This window comes from Ipomoea nil, unplaced genomic scaffold (assembly GCF_001879475.1).
Source record: "Ipomoea nil cultivar Tokyo-kokei standard unplaced genomic scaffold, Asagao_1.1 scaffold0482, whole genome shotgun sequence".
NCBI classification, from domain to species: Eukaryota; Viridiplantae; Streptophyta; class Magnoliopsida; order Solanales; family Convolvulaceae; genus Ipomoea; species Ipomoea nil.
Window position 1 is genome coordinate 1,436,165 of NW_017616910.1, and position 16,325 is coordinate 1,452,489.

General features: G+C 36.1%; 1 protein-coding gene and 1 pseudogene across 1 annotated transcript; both read left to right on the plus strand.

The window, feature by feature from the left end:
• LOC109173665 overlaps window positions 1-16,325 on the plus strand; it is a 32,805-nt pseudogene that overhangs the window by 4,499 nt on the left and 11,981 nt on the right.
• On the plus strand, window positions 6,724-7,477 carry LOC109173505 (cysteine-rich repeat secretory protein 38-like). The gene is made up of 2 exons (XM_019322743.1): window positions 6,724-6,828; window positions 7,130-7,477. Exons 1-2 carry the CDS (start codon window positions 6,724-6,726, stop codon window positions 7,475-7,477), a joined length of 453 nt encoding a protein of 150 aa, XP_019178288.1.

Consider the following 16,325-nt stretch of genomic DNA (forward strand, 5'->3'; position numbering starts at 1 on the left):
TTTAAGACTAGGGTCCACTCCAGGTATATGATATAACAACTACTATACCCGATTGTGCCCTGTAAAGTAGCAATCCCACTATTGCCAGACAAACACTGACATATGAAACCATGACCACCAATTCACCCATATATAAACACATGTGATAAGATTTAATAGTGTATTTGTCATTTTATAAACAAGATAATAAGTCTCAATAAAAGTTATATTATTAATTTATATATTTATTTTTTTTATTTTTATTATACATTATACTATAAAAGTTGTAGTATATAATTTCTTGGACAAAAATATACAGCAAATTATGATGTGAACACGGTTCTAAAACTGTCATAATAATTGCGAATATAGAATTTTATAATTATGAACATAGAGTTCTGTAATTATGAATATGAAGTTCAAAAATTATGAACATAGGATTCAGTAATTATGAACATAATGTTTTGTAATTGTGAATATAGAATTCAATAATTGCGAATATAAAATTCAAAAATTATGAACATAGAGTTTTATAATTATGAGCATCGAATTCAGTAATTATGAGCATAGAGTTCAGTAATTATAAACATAGAGTTCTGTAATTATGAATATAGAGTTCAATAATTGTGAGTATGAAGTTCAAAAATTACGAACAGACAGTTTTATAATTATGAACATAGAACTGTGTCCACATTGCAAGGTGGACACGGTTCCACGACATAACAATTGAAAATATACTTACGGTTATAACTCCTGATATCTTTTCTCATTATTATTACTATGCACATACATACACAATATCTTATATATATATATATATATATATATATATATATATATATATATATATATATATATATATATACACACACACTAATAAGAGCCCAAGCCCAAGAGAGTTAGGCATATTATGGGTAGAAAAAATTACGGTCAAATTTTTTAATCAAATGAATGGCTCAGATTGATCAGATTTTATTTTATTTTTAAGATTTCCTAATTTATCCTTAATGAATATGATTATCCATTAACTTTTCCGTTAAATATTATCTTTTCCGTTAATTTCTGTTAGTTCACCGTTAATTTACTCATTGATTTCAATAATAAAGGTCTTAGGTTTGAACCCCATCCCAATCAAAGTTGGCATAATTAGTACTCTATTTTACTCTTATTAAATTACTAGTTTTTTTACGCGCTTTGCGCGAATGGGATAATGCCCAATGATTATTTTTAAATAAGTATTTCAAAGTATATCAATGCAATATTATATCGGAGATGTTCATGCATATGCAAATAAATATTGAATTTGTTTATATAAATCGGTAATTCAAAATATATAAATGCAAGATAATATTTATTGAATTTTCTAATCGATATTTGGTAGTGGTAGTTTTCCCCTACATGTTTCATGCATTGTGAGATGTGTGTGTAGGTTATCATGTGAAAGTATTGAACAAAATATTAATATTTATTATATTTGTATAAAATACTTAATTGGTAAATAAATATATATAATGTATTTTGTATTATAACTTTGATATTTAATTACAAGATAATGTAAAAAGAAGATAATGGATAATGCAGTGAATATAATAAATTGATAAATTTGAAGGTAATGAATCTTTGAATTGTAGAAAATAAAGATAATATAACTAATGAAATTATATCTATTTTTAAATTTTTTATAATGAATAGTTTTTTTTTTTTAAATAAATGCATTATAGACATCTAATTCTAAATTAAATATGTATTATTTTTTGTTGTAGCTACTACTTTATTTAGTTTAATAAGAGTAATAAATTGGCGTATATACTTTTCATCAACAATAATGCAATCATTGATTTTTTTTTTTTAAAAATACATACAAAAAATATTAATGCAAAAGTATAATTGAAATATTAAGTTTTTTTTTTCTGATCTAAATAATCAAAAGAATATTAAGTTTTTTTCTGATCAAATGATTTTTAAATTTCTTGATTTATAATCTTTGATGCTTAACTTTGAATGTTATATATTTAGTCAGACTAATTATTTGAACAAACTTTATGTTAAATTTTATATTATATATATTTTATATTTTAAATATATTTTAACATATTCGTAGTATATATGTTTAACAATTATGCCAACTCTAATTGGGATGTGGTTCGAAACTAAGACTTTTCTTATAAAAATTAATGTATAAGTTAAAATAATAAATACTTAACGGAATATTCCGTTAGTAAAGTTTATGCTAACGGAATTTAGGTTATTTAAGGGAAGAAAATAATATAATAGAGGGTAAATAAGGAAAATTAATAAAAAATACTAAAATAAAAATAATATGAACCATTCATTTTAAGAAACAATAGTATAATATGAACCATTCATTTTAAGAAACAATAGGACCGATATTTTTTTGTTCCAGTTAAGGGCCTAACATTATTGGCTCTTATTAAAATTGTAGATGTAGATAAATAATAATTTAGTAGCTACAACAAAAAATAATACATATGCATTTCTTTAATTTAGAATTATGTGTCTACAATGTCTTTATTCAAAAAATAAAATAAAATTATTAATTATCAATAAATTAAATAAGAGAAATAATTTCATTAGTTATATTGTCTTTATTTTTCTCCAATATAAAAATTCTTTACATTCAAATTCATCAATATTTGATTATATACGCTATATTGTCCCTACAATGTCTTTATTAAAAAAATAATTATTCATTATCAATAAATTAATTAAGAGAAATAATTTTATTAGTTATATTGTCTTTATATTTCTCCAATGTAAAAATTCTTTACATTCAAATTCATCAATTGATTATATTCACTACATTGTCTATTATTTTTTTTGTGCACTATTTATTAATTAAATATCAAAGTTATAATACAAAATAATTATATATATTTATTTACCAAGTATTTTATTAATACCATGAAAAAATTAAAAAATTATAATTAATAAAGCCAATTCAATCATATTAACTACTTGAGGGGTTTGTTGACAAAGAGAGTATTCAAATCACACAACAATTTGAAGTGAGAATTACCTTTCAATGTCCGTGTTTGACAATCAGCAGTTAGCGTTAGCGGATTTGACCAGCAAATTATATCAACGGTTTGTAAAAAGATATTTAAAAAAAATTAGCTGTTTAGATTGACATGTAAAATGACCTACCGGTATACATATATTTAATAATAATAATAATAATAATAATAATAATAATAATAATAATAATAATTGTTTTAGAAAAATAAAAAAATATAACTAAGTCAATCATATTAATTAACTACTTGGGGGATTTATTGACAAAAAGAGTATTCAAATCACACAGCAAATTGAAGTTGGATACTACACAATGTCGTTGTTTGACAATCAGCAGTTAGCTCTTAAATATTAGTATATATTTAATATTTTATGCCCTAATTTTTATTTGCTCTCCCTTATGTCCCGTATTTAATTTCAACCATACCTATACAATTATTTTATAGACAATTATAATCAGTCTTGACTATATTATCTTGCATTTGTAAACTTAGAATTACTTATTTAAATCTGCAAATTCAACATTCAATTATCTATGTATAAACAATTCTAATATAATCTTGCCTTCATATACTTTAAAGTACTTATTTAAAAAAAAAAAAAAACATTAAGCAATATCAAAATTACACAATGTACGTAAAAAAAACTAGTATATAAATAAACAAGTAAAAATAGCGAGGAATCACAAATTAAAAAGCGCAATTATGTCACTCCGGTACTATCAATAACAAGAATAGCCCTTAATCTATTTAGATGATAGTCTTTGTACATGTGTTACCATCCCATCTGTGGGGTTGTCATGCATGCTGGACACAGGTAACAGTGCTGTTAGACACTGTTATTTCCTTTTTTTTTTTTTTTTTTTTTTTTTTTCTTCAGATCGCTTCGTTATAGGAGTATATGTTCATAATTTTATTACTATATGTTAATAATTGTACATTCATAACTCCATAACTGTACGTTCATAACTCTATAACTGTATATTCATAATTCCATAACTGTACATTCATAACTCCATAATTGTACATTCATAACTCCATAATTGTACATTCATAATTTTTGAAGCTCTATGTTCACAATTTTAGAGCTCTATGTTCATAATTTTATCACTATATGTTCATAATTGTAAGTTCATAATGTCAGAGCTCTTTGTTCATAATTCGATCAATAACTGTACATTCATAATTCCATAATTGTAGATTCATAATCTCATAAGTGTAGATTCATAACTCCATAACTGTAGATTCATGACTCTATAACTGTACATTCATAACTCCATAATTGTACATTCATAATCTTCGAAGCTCTATATTCACAATTTTAAAGCTCCATGATCATAATTTTATCACTATATGTTCATAATTGTAAGTTCATAATGTTAGAGCTCTGTGTTCATAATTTCATAATTGCATAACTGTACATTCATAATCCAAAAAAAAAAAAAAATAACGCCGTTAACGGCAAAACACGCGCGATTTTTTTTTTTTTAAAAACGACGTCGTTTTGGGCCCGTGTCCACAATTCATTGTGGACACGGGTCCAGGGCATAATTTGCCACCAACTTACCATCCAATCTGTAGCAAAATGGGCCTCAGAGCATCTACATTAGTTGGGGAGATTTGGGAGATAATGTAAGAGTGATTAGGAAAGAGAATGTGGGAGGGGAGAGAAAAAGAAAGAAAAAAAAATAACAAAACAAAAATTGAAAAAAAAAAATTATAAAAACCTGCCGCGTCAGGCGCGCTACACGGGCGCGTGCGTTGCACGCGCACAGCCAGTGTTCTTTTTTTTTTTTTTTTTTTTTTTTCTGACATTATGCTTGAATTTGCAGAACAATTATTTTCACAAATAACCCCACCCCACATTTTTTATTATCCCAACCCAAGATAATTCATCTGACAATATCTTCATAATATCCACTGATGTGGATGCTCTCATGTGAACATATCGAATTGTCGAATAATAATTTTAATATAGAAAAAAAGAATAAGGTTCAAATTGGTCACTAAACGTAACCTGAAAATACAATTAAGTCACTGAACGAAAAAAAAAAAAATAAGAAAGTGTAATTAGGTCACTGAACACTCCAAATGTATACAATTTTACCTGATAGCAGGTTACCATCAATTTTAGCAGGTTACTTGCTTACTTGGCAGCTGAATTGACATTTTTAATAATTTTTAAATAATTTTTAATAATAATTAAAAAAAAAAAGATCGGATGGCCGTCGGCCACCCCGTCGTTTTATTTTTTTTATTTAATTTTTATTCAATTTTTTTAAATTTATTATTAAAATTTATTAAAATTATTTAAAATGCCAACTCAACTGTCACATAAGCAGGTAATCTGATAAAGTTGATGGTAACCTGCTATGCGGTGAAATTGCATACATTTGGAGTGTTCAGTGACCTAATTGCACGTTTTTAGAGTGTTCAGTCATCTAATTGTATTTTTTTTTCGTTCAATAGCGTAATTATATTTTCAAGTTATGTTCAGTGGCTAATTGAAACCTTATTCCTAGAAAAAATAATAATTTTCTTTATTAGAATGACAATGATTTAATTAATTTATTAAGCTTTTCATAATATAAAATTGGACTTTGTAGTTCCGGCCTTTCATTTCTTCATAAAATTAAAATGATTAGATAGATGGCTAGATTTAGAATGTACTTGAAGTCTTGAAGAATGGTCCCAAATTAATTAGGTAGAAATTATTTTCAATGATTTAACTTTTAGGTGAAACTTTCTACTTCTTGTTCACAATCTAGTTTTATAGGTATCAATTAAATATTCTATTTAGTATCTTAAAAATTATGTTTGGTTACTAAACAACTTAAGTACTTAACTCTTGATGTGTACGGTGCACCTATATAATTTTTTTTTTTTCTTTTAATTTTTCTTGAGTAATTTTTATAGTACATTCAAAATAAAGTTCGGTATCATATATATATATATATATATATATATATATATATATATATATATGTGTGTGTGTGTGTGTGTGTGTGTGTATATATATATATATTTATTTATTTATTTATTTATTTATTTAATGCTTATATTCAGTTCTGATAAGAATTGATTAGATTAGAACTGAATTTTATTTTCTCTCTCTACGCTCAAATCTTGATTCAAAAGTAACTTGATCTAGTCTATATTGTAGTCCTTCTATTACTATACCTACTCCCCACTTTATTATTATTATTTATAAATAACAACAACAACAACAACAACAACAACAATAATAATAATAATAATAATAATAATAATAATAATAATAATAATAATCTACTACACTAATAAGAGGCTAAGAGCCCAAGAGAGTTGGACCTATAATGGGTAGAAAAATGACGGTCAAATTTTTTAATCAAATGAATGGCTCAAATTGATCAGATTTTAATTTTTTCTTAAGATTTCCTAATTTCTACTATCTACTATATCTACTATCTATCTACTATACTAATAAGAGTCCAAGAGAGTTAGGCCTATAATGGGTAGAAAAAATGGCGGTTAAATTTTTTAATCAAATGAATGGCTCATATTGATCATATTTTAATTTTTTCCTTAAGATTTTCTAATTTATCCTTAATGAATATGATTATCCGTTAATTTTTTTTGTTAAATAATATCTTTTCCATTAATTTCTGTTAGTTCACCGTTAACTTACTCATTGACTCTCGACCAAAACATTGTGGTTGACGCTTTGGCGAAAATGGCTCTCGACCACGACTTTGGGCTACTTTCACTGACCGACCCTCCTGACGAGATCAGAGAGCTCTTGGACGATGATATGTCTGGTTTTCCTAGTTGGCGCAATGTGCATGCCTCTTTGTAAAACTCAGTGTCTTTTTGGGGTTTCCCCCTTCCTTCTTATATAAAAAAAAAAAAAAGAACAAATTGCACTTTTGGTCCTGTGACTATTATGGTACTGATAATTTGAGTACGTGACTTTCAAAACTCTCAATTTAAACCTTTAACTACGCAATTATTAACAAATTTGGTCCTGCCGGAAAAATGTAATTCTTTTAAAATTATTTATTTATAAGGGCAAAATGGTCATTTAACGTCATTTCTTCTTCCAAACTGCTGGAAATGGGCGGGAGAATTTCTTGGGGAAGATAGACAATGGCAACAAGTTCTACATGTGGAACGTCCGAGAGGTGAGCAACCCGGAGGCATTCAACCGGAAAACGAAGGAGTTGTTGAGCGAACTAGCGGAGAAGGCGTACGGGGTGAACAGTTTGTACGCGACCGGGGAGACGGAGCTGGGCGGGGGATCGTCGACGGAGAAGCTATACGGCTTGGTTCAGTGCACTAGGGATCTCTCCGGCGAGGATTGCAAGAAGTGCTTCGACGGCTCCGCCGGAGAGCTCCCAAACTGTTGTGATTCCAAAGAGGGCGGGAGAGTTATGGGAGGGAGTTGCAATTTTAGATATGAAATCTATCCTTTTGTGAATGATGCTTGAAATGACGCCGTCGTCTGATTCTTCCACGGTTTAAAATGCTTTGCCTGCCGACCGGAGAACGGTCTGTTTCACAGAATCCTTGGCCTCTCCGACCTTTTCCTCGGCCTTCTTTTCCCTGCCGGAAAATTCTTCTTTCATGTGCTCCATCTTTCTTGACGCCTCTATTTTGATGCCCATTTTGCCCTTATAAATAAAGAATCAGACGACGGCGCGACCGGGGAGACGGAGCTAAGCGGGGGATCGTCGACGGAGAAGCTATACGGCTTGGTTTAGTGCACTAGGGATCTCTCCGACGAGGATTGCAAGAAGTGCCTCGACGGCGCCATTGGAGAGCTCCCAAACTACTGTGATTCCAAAGAGGGCGGGAGAGTTGTGGGAGGGAGTTGCAATTTTACTTTTCCGGTGGTTGCCGGGGAGCGCTTTTCCGCAGACGCAAGAAGAAGAAGGAGAAGAAATGACATTAAATGACCATTTTGCCATTATATATAAATAATTTTAAAAGAATTACATTTTCCGGCCAAAATTGGCCGGCAGGACCAAATCTGCTAATAATTGCGTAGTTAAAGGTTTAAATTGAGAGTTTTGAAAGTCACGTACTCAAATTATCAGTACCATAATAGTCACAGGACCAAAAGTGCAATTTGTTCTAAAAAAAACTTACTCATTGACTTCAATAAGAAAGGTCTTAGGTTCGAACCTCATCCCAATCAAAGTTGGCATAATTAGTACTCTATTTTACTGTTATTAAATTAAAAAAATAATAATTTAGTAGCTACGACAGAAAATAATATACATATGCATTTCTTTAATTTAGAATTATGTGTCTACAATGTCTTTATTCAAAAAAAATTATTCATTATCAATCAATTAAATAAGAGATATAATTTCATTAATTATATTGTATTTCTTTTTCTCAAATATAAAAATTCTTTACATTCAAATTCATCAATTGATTATATTCGCTACATTGTCCCTATAATGTCTTTATTAAAAAAAATATTCATTATTAATAAATTAATTAAGAGAAATAATTCTATTAGTTATATTGTCTTTATATTTCTCCAATGTAAAAATTCTTTACATTCAAATTCATCAATTGATTATATTCACTACATTGTCTATTATCTTTTTTATGCACTATTTTTTAATTAAATATTAAAGTTATAATACAAAATAATGCAATATATTTATTTACAAAGTATTTTATTAGTACTATGAAAAAATTAAAAAAATATAATTAATAAAGCCAATCATATTAACACCTTGAGGGATTTGTTGACAAAGAGAGTGTAACACCCCCCAAAACAACAAGACTTAAAACGAGTCTTAACACCTGCAAATCAAGCACAAAACTAGCACAGCGGAAGATAAAAAGATAACTGGATAAAAGGAATCCAAAACGGGGTGTTATGCCACTATACCACACTAGGTATACGCTACGGCGACAATCTGCAAGTGTAACATTATCCCAAAAACAACAAACTAGAACAATCTAAAGACATTGGCACACAGGCCTCAACAACACTGTCTAAAGATACAGGTGCTAAGCTATCGGCTCTAGACATCGCGCTCGACTACGCATCACCTGAAAGATACAAAGATAAACATCGGGGCGACGCCAGGTCAGCGAAAGATGCTGGTAACCCACCAATACTGTTAAGTATCATAAATAGGTAGATATATAATATGAAAATCATTTTCGAAACGGAATACATATATATAAGTCAAAAGCCAAGATCAAAAGACAACACAAGAAGACGCTCAACTAGTTCCTACATGGATACCTACCATAAAGCTCTAGACCTACGAAACATCAAGAAGACGCTCAAATAGTTCCACAAAAGAACAACGGGAGGCCAAAAGATCAAAGACCGAGACAAACAAATCACGGGGAACAAATCCCGAACCAAACGCCACCGTGTACCCTGCGGGTGGACCCACGGGTAGTGCCCCACCCGTGGTTCCGCCAGCGGGTACACTACCCACAAGGCACATGTTCCCCGCGGGTAGGCCGGCGGGTGGTGCCCCGCCCGCCGTTCCGCCCGCGGGTACATCCCTGTACAACAACAAATCCCTTCGGGGATTTTCTTTTCTAAACACAAATTCAAGTCCAAAACATGCCAAAACTCACCAAGCACAACAAAATGACTTGAACCAAGGAAAATGCCAAGCAATGGCACAAAGGAAACCTAAACACAAGCTCTAGATATGCAATATCACAAGATAAATGCATAAACTCTCACATTTCATATCAAAACACAAGTAGAAGCCAAGAAATCATATATAGGTAAGCAAAATAGGTTTTGTAGAGCATGGGTTACCTCTTGAAGACCAAAAGACTCTTCTTACACCACAACAAGCTCTCCACTAAGCTCACTAGCCAAACCCACTTCAAGATCAAACCAAAAGATCATAAAGATCCAACCTTTAAGAAAAGACAACCAAGATGGAACCAAAAAGACTAGACAAGCTTAGATCTTACCCTTCTAGATTCCAAAATAGAGGAAAGATTGAATCTTGGAAGCAAAACTTGGAATCTTGACAAAGGCTTCTTTTGGCTTGAAGAACAAGCTACTCTTGTTTTCTAGAGAGAAGGTAGAGATATTTTCTAGGAAATGTAAGGGAATGAAATGAAGAAGTCTTCTAGGTTTTGGTTACAAAGCTAACTCTTGGTGAAAAGACAAGGATACCCTTACTAACTCTTAGAAAGTGTAAGGAACAAGGGAACTCCTCTCAAAGCACAAGGTACAACACCACTTAAAGATTGACTAGTCAAATACTAGTCCTTGAGTATCAAAAATCAGGATTTTAGGAATCAATTCCTCAAAAGAAATAGAATTAATTACTCAATTAATTCATGGTTTGGAGTGTGGATTTTTGGGGTGTCACATCCTCTCCCTCTTCAAAGAAGTTTCGTCCCTGAAACTTGGGTACAACGAATTAAGAATGAAAGGTAACAAGGAAACAAAATTGTGACAAGAAGTCCAAGAATATCCCTTTTGGGTCAAAAACTCCAAAAGTTCTCACAAGGTTCCAAGGCAAAGAGAAAGACATTACGATTTCAAGGATAGGCAAGAGGTCAACAAACGGATAGATTGGCATTAAGAACTCTAACCTCAACACAACAACCAACTTCTAGACAATAACCAAGAACTAAACAACTAACCCAAACACCATCTAACACACTAGCTAAACAACAAGGCAACAAACAAAGCAAGCGAGCACACAAAGCACACAACAACCAAACACCAAACTACAAAGGCTAAGAAACAACAAAGAAAGAAACGAACGGGGTTACCACAACACAACTAGAACTCTTCACTCTCTGACTCTTCAGCCTCTTCAGACTCTTCTTCTTCGGCTACAACTCTGTGACTAGAACTAGCTTCAAACCGATCAAGCCTCTGATGCACTGCGGCAAACTGCGACCTCACAAACGCAAAACCCTCGGCGATCAAACTGTTCTGCTGACGAAGTAAAGAGGCGACATCCTGCCCTCTCTTGGTGCGAACTTCTTCCCTTCTACGGCGTTCCTCACCGTCTGATTCACTTACTTCAACTTCAGTGGTCTCCGGTATTCCTTCTTCTTCTTCCTGATCTGTTTCCTCCTCAACTTCTTCGTCACCACCCAAACTCTGGACTGCAAGGCTCAACTTCCTGGCATGAATCTCAAGCTCAGCAGCTAACTCTGCTCTCTCAACAGGTGCTTTCCTAGCAACCTCTTCAAGCGTGATGTACTCACCACTATCCAACAGAAAAAGATTACAACTCCGGTGATTGGCGGTATCCAACACCATCTTTCCCACAGCCTTCGAGGGACAACCATCCACACTAACACCTTTCTTAACCAAGATCCAACTTAGCACCATTCCATACGGCAAACTCTTTCGGTTGTGATCCCGGCAAAACACCATGTGTTGCATCATCAAAGCAGGCAGGTTGAACTTAACCATATTCTTCAGACAGAAAGCAAAGGTACACTCCAACTTACCCAACAAACTGCTCTTGTTGTTATTGGGCAACAAACAATCTGACACCAACATAACCAAGATCCTTTGTTCCACAGACAACCACTTCCTTTTCGGCCTCGAAGCTTGAGTGAAACCACTCGTACGGCCAAACAGATAGCTCAAGTAGTCACGGTACCCCATGGTATCCGTACTAATCCAAGAATGACCACTGTACTGAGACACTCCGGTAGCAGACAAACTCAACAACTGGGCTAACCTCTTCTCAGACAACACAACCTTCACACCTCTCACCTTAGAGGTGATCTCAAGCCTTTCACCTTCCTTCGTCACAACCATGTGACGGTAAAACTCTTTCACCAAACTCGGGTAAGTCTCGGCCCTTATGGCGAGAAAACCATCCAACAAACCTTAAAACTTAAGCAAATCCAACAAGGAACTTGAAAAAGATTCCGGATCAAAAGCTTTACCTTCAAGCACAAGGTAGTGGGCATCCACCCATTCCGCTTTTCTAGCCAAGCTTGACCTTCTAGGCATGGTGAAAGATGATCCAAAGCTCAACAAACAAAGCCCACAACTTCTTCTCCTTCTACCGCACTCTCGCGGCTCTCTCTCCCTCTCGCTGCTCTCTCTCTCGCTGATCGGCGGCACGGCACACACAGCACGGCGGCGACGACGGGACGGCGAAGCTCCGGCGGCGAGGCGACGGGCAGGTGGCGCTGGGCGATGGGGTGGGGTGGCTTCGGGTAGCTCACAGGTAGGGAGAAGGAAAAAGATGAAGAGAATTTTGGGGAAGAAATTAGGGATTTGGGTGAGATTGGGAGAAAAAGATGATTAAATTTGGGGATTTTGGGTAAAGTGGGATTTCAAGGTTTAAAAGGAATTAAAATTAGTTAGGGTTTCAAGAAAGATAATTGGCTCAAGTGGTTTAGAGGTTGGGCAGAAAAGAAATTGGTTAAGGTTTGAAACTCAAAGGCTACAAAGAAACATTAGGCTCAACTTTTAGGCTACACAAGGAAAGATTTGGTAGGGTTTGCTATTTTTTTCCAAATCAAAGAATACTTGAAAAATTTAGGAAAAGCTCAAGGAATTGTTGTAAGAACAACCAAATCCAAAGGTGAAAGAATTGGGCTAAGCACAAGATAACTCAAGGATAGATGGCTACCACAAACAAGATGCCAACTAAAGAGAACACTTAGCAAGAAAAGAGTCTATACTAAGCACCTCAACGAAAAACAAGCAAGGGAAACAAGCCAAGGATTGCCAAACAAAGACAACTACGAAACACAAGATAACACCCAAGGCAACAAAGAACACAAAGGACACTGCGAAACACAAGATAGCACCGAAGGCAACAAAGAACACAAAGCTCTCGGGGACACAAGGATAGGCTCAAAAACAAGGGTTACCTGCTAACTCCTCCTCCACCAGACCCTTCGACTCCGCCTGCGAACGCGCCATCACAAAAACTCTCCCCGGCGGCCTAGCTCCAACAGCTCCACGACTCGAACTCACTCCTGGTGCTCCTCCGACTCCCGGGGATGGCGGCAACACTCTCTGACCGACAAGCTGAGGACACTCCGAAACTCTATGACCAACAGCCCCACAGCGAAAACACTTAAATGCCTGGCCAGAGCAAACTTGACCCGGATGCACCTTCCCACACTTGCGACAACCAACCGACTTAGCTTGAACTGGAGGCTCCATCCTAACTGGTCCTTGAGAAGAAGATGACACAACTCTAGCCGGAAAACTCGGTCGGGGCTTCTTGAAAGCAAAAGAACCACCACTCTCAACTCTCTTCCTAGCCAACTCAAGCGAACTCTTCTGAAGCTGCTGAACACGAAACAGATCCGCGGCACACAGATACGCATCCTTGAGGGAACTGGGTCTACTCACTGTCAACGCTTTTCGTGCCTCATAATTCAGACTGGCAACGAAACGCTCAACCTTGGCAAGCTCTGTAGGTACCAACACCCTCGCGAAGCGCGCCAGCTCTAGGAACTTCTTGTGGTACTCCACCACAGATAGGGGTCCTTGCTGTAGATGAAGGAACTCATCAAACATGGCGGCTCGCACATGCGCTGGGTAGAACCTTTCGCGCATCCTGTCCTTGAGCGCAGTCCAATCAAACCCAGGTTCTTCAAGAAAGGCCGAACTCTCGTGAACCCACCACAGATTAGCTTCTTGGCAGAAGTAGAACGTTGTCAGTTCTACTCTCCTCTCTTCGGGACAACCCACCACGGTAAAGATCTTATCAAACACCCATAGCCACTCTTCAAGGACTACAGGGTCTTCTTCACCAGCAAAGGAAGGCGGCCGATGCCCAGACACAAGGCGATCCACATCACGGTGCCCAACAGGAGGCGGAGGCGGCGCAGCTAGATTGTTGTTCAACAGAGCTTCACTGAGAGACTGCATCGTCTACGTCAACTGATGGAGATTCTGGGTGAGCTGCTCATTGGTCGGGGTCTCTGGGGAGCGGGCGCGAGGACGAGGAGGCATCGCACTTTTGCTACAACAAAAAGGTTGCCACAAAAAAAGCAAGCAAGCAAGACAGAAAACAACACACATCTCACCGCGCAACCTAGAGTCCTAAGCCTAACACTTAACTCCTTAAGGTCGCTTAGAGGTCTCAAAACACACTTAAACACTTAGAAAGTCTAGACTCAACTCTTCCTAGGCTCTAAACCAAGGTTCAAACCTAGGCTCTGATACCAACTGTAACACCCCCCCAAAACAACAAGACTTAAAACGAGTCTTAACACCTGCAGATCAAGCACAAAACTAGCACAGCGGAAGATAAAAAGATAACTGGATAAAAGGAATCCAAAACGGGGTGTTATGCCACGTATACCACACTAGGTATATGCTACGGCGACAATCTGCAAGTGTAACACTATCCCAAAAACAACAAACTAGAACAATCTAAAGACATTGGCACACAGGCCTCAATGTCTAAAGATACAGGTGCTAAGCTACTGGCTCTAGACATCGCGTTCGACTACGCATCACCTGAAAGATACAAAGATAAACATCGGGGCGACGCCCGGTCAGCGAAAGATACTGGTAACCCACCAATACCGTTAAGTATCATAAATAGGTAGATATATAATATGAAAACCATTTTCGAAACGGAATACATATATATAAGTCAAAAGCCAAGATCAAAAGACAACACAAGACTCATCACTCACAAGGATAAAACCGGGAACACATCCCAACCACAGAGATTGACCACACACAAGGATAAAGACTCACCCAACGGCAACACATGCCAAAACACCACACCACAAGCCTCCGTGACTACACACGTCCCGAGAGAAGAGAACTCACCACAACAACGGCTTCACAAGCCCTCGTGACATCACCCATCACGAGTTGATATGCCTTCCTTATGCCCTGTTCCAACCTTATGGCTACCACCAACCTTGTACCTTCGGTGCCAACCATTACCTCCAGAAAGCCCCTGTACAGCCAAGTCCAACCTTATTCCTCCGGGACCGTCGTCCCCCACCTATAACCACCAACGAAAACCCACTAATTCACGGCAACACATGCCCGGATAACACAATGTTATCCCCCAAACACGTGGACTCAGCCACAACTCCATGAAATCACGTCACGGCCACCACGAGGACCGCTGCAATACCTTGGTGACTAGCGTTCCATACCACTAATCGTGCAATCCAGGTAGAGCCACACACGCACCACCACTCACACGAAACTAGCAACGGATTGCAAAAGAGGTACGAAACATACTCAATCAAGAGACAGGTCACCACCCATCGACAACAACGACGCTAGCATTAAGATAATAACTAGCAAGCTCAACAACGAGGAAACTCAAGATAGTTCCGAGGAACACACAAGACACCACACGGTTCAACGAAACACAATGTTGAACACTTAGCACGATTCACAACACCAAAGATCCAACATGGATACCTACCATAAAGCTCTAGACCTACGAAACATCAAGAAGACGCTCAAATAGTTCCACAAAAGAACAACGGGAGGCCAAAAGATCAAAGACCGAGACAAACAAATCACGGGGAACAAATCCCGAACCAAACGCCACCGTGTACCCCGCGGGTGGACCCACGGGTAGTGCCCCACCCGTGGTCCCGCCCGCGGGTACACTACCCACAAGGCACATGTTCCCCGCGGGTAGGCCGGCGGGTGGTGCCCCGCCCGCCGTTCCGCCTGCGGGTACATCCCTGTACAACAACAAATCCCTTCAGGGATTTTCTTCTCCAAACACAAATTCAAGTCCAAAACATGCCAAAACTCACCAAGCACAACAAAATGACTTGAACCAAGGAAAATGCCAAGCAATGGCACAAAGGAAACCTAAACACAAGCTCTAGATATGCAATATCACAAGATAAATGCATAAACTCTCACATTTCATATCAAAACACAAGTAGAAGCCAAGAAATCATATATAGGTAAGCAAAATAGGTTTTGTAGAGCATGGGTTACCTCTTGAAGACCAAAAGACTCTTCTTACACCACAACAAGCTCTCCACTAAGCTCACTAGCCAAACCCACTTCAAGATCAAACCAAAAGATCATAAAGATCCAACCTTTAAGAAAAGACAACCAAGATGGAACCAAAAAGACTAGACAAGCTTAGATCTTACCCTTCTAGATGCCAAAATAGAGGAAAGATTGAATCTTGGAAGCAAAACTTGGAATCTTGACAAAGGCTTCTTTTGGCTTGGAGAACAAGCTACTCTTGTTTTCTAGAGAGAAGGTAGAGATATTTTCTAGGAAAGGTAAGTGAATGAAATGAAGAAGTCTTCTAGGTTTAGGTTACAAAACTAGCTCTTGGTGAAAAGACAAGGATACCCTTACTAACTCTTAGAAAGTGTAAG

What these genes read in the sequence shown, in the direction of transcription:
- LOC109173505 (XM_019322743.1), top strand. Translation starts at nt 6,724, where the DNA reads ATGGCTCTCGACCACGACTTTGGGCTACTTTCACTGACCGACCCTCCT. An exon ending in GTTTTCCTAGTTGGCGCAAT is followed by an intron (nt 6,829 to 7,129) that starts GTGCATGCCTCT and finishes TTCTTGGGGAAG; the next exon opens with ATAGACAATGGCAACAAGTT.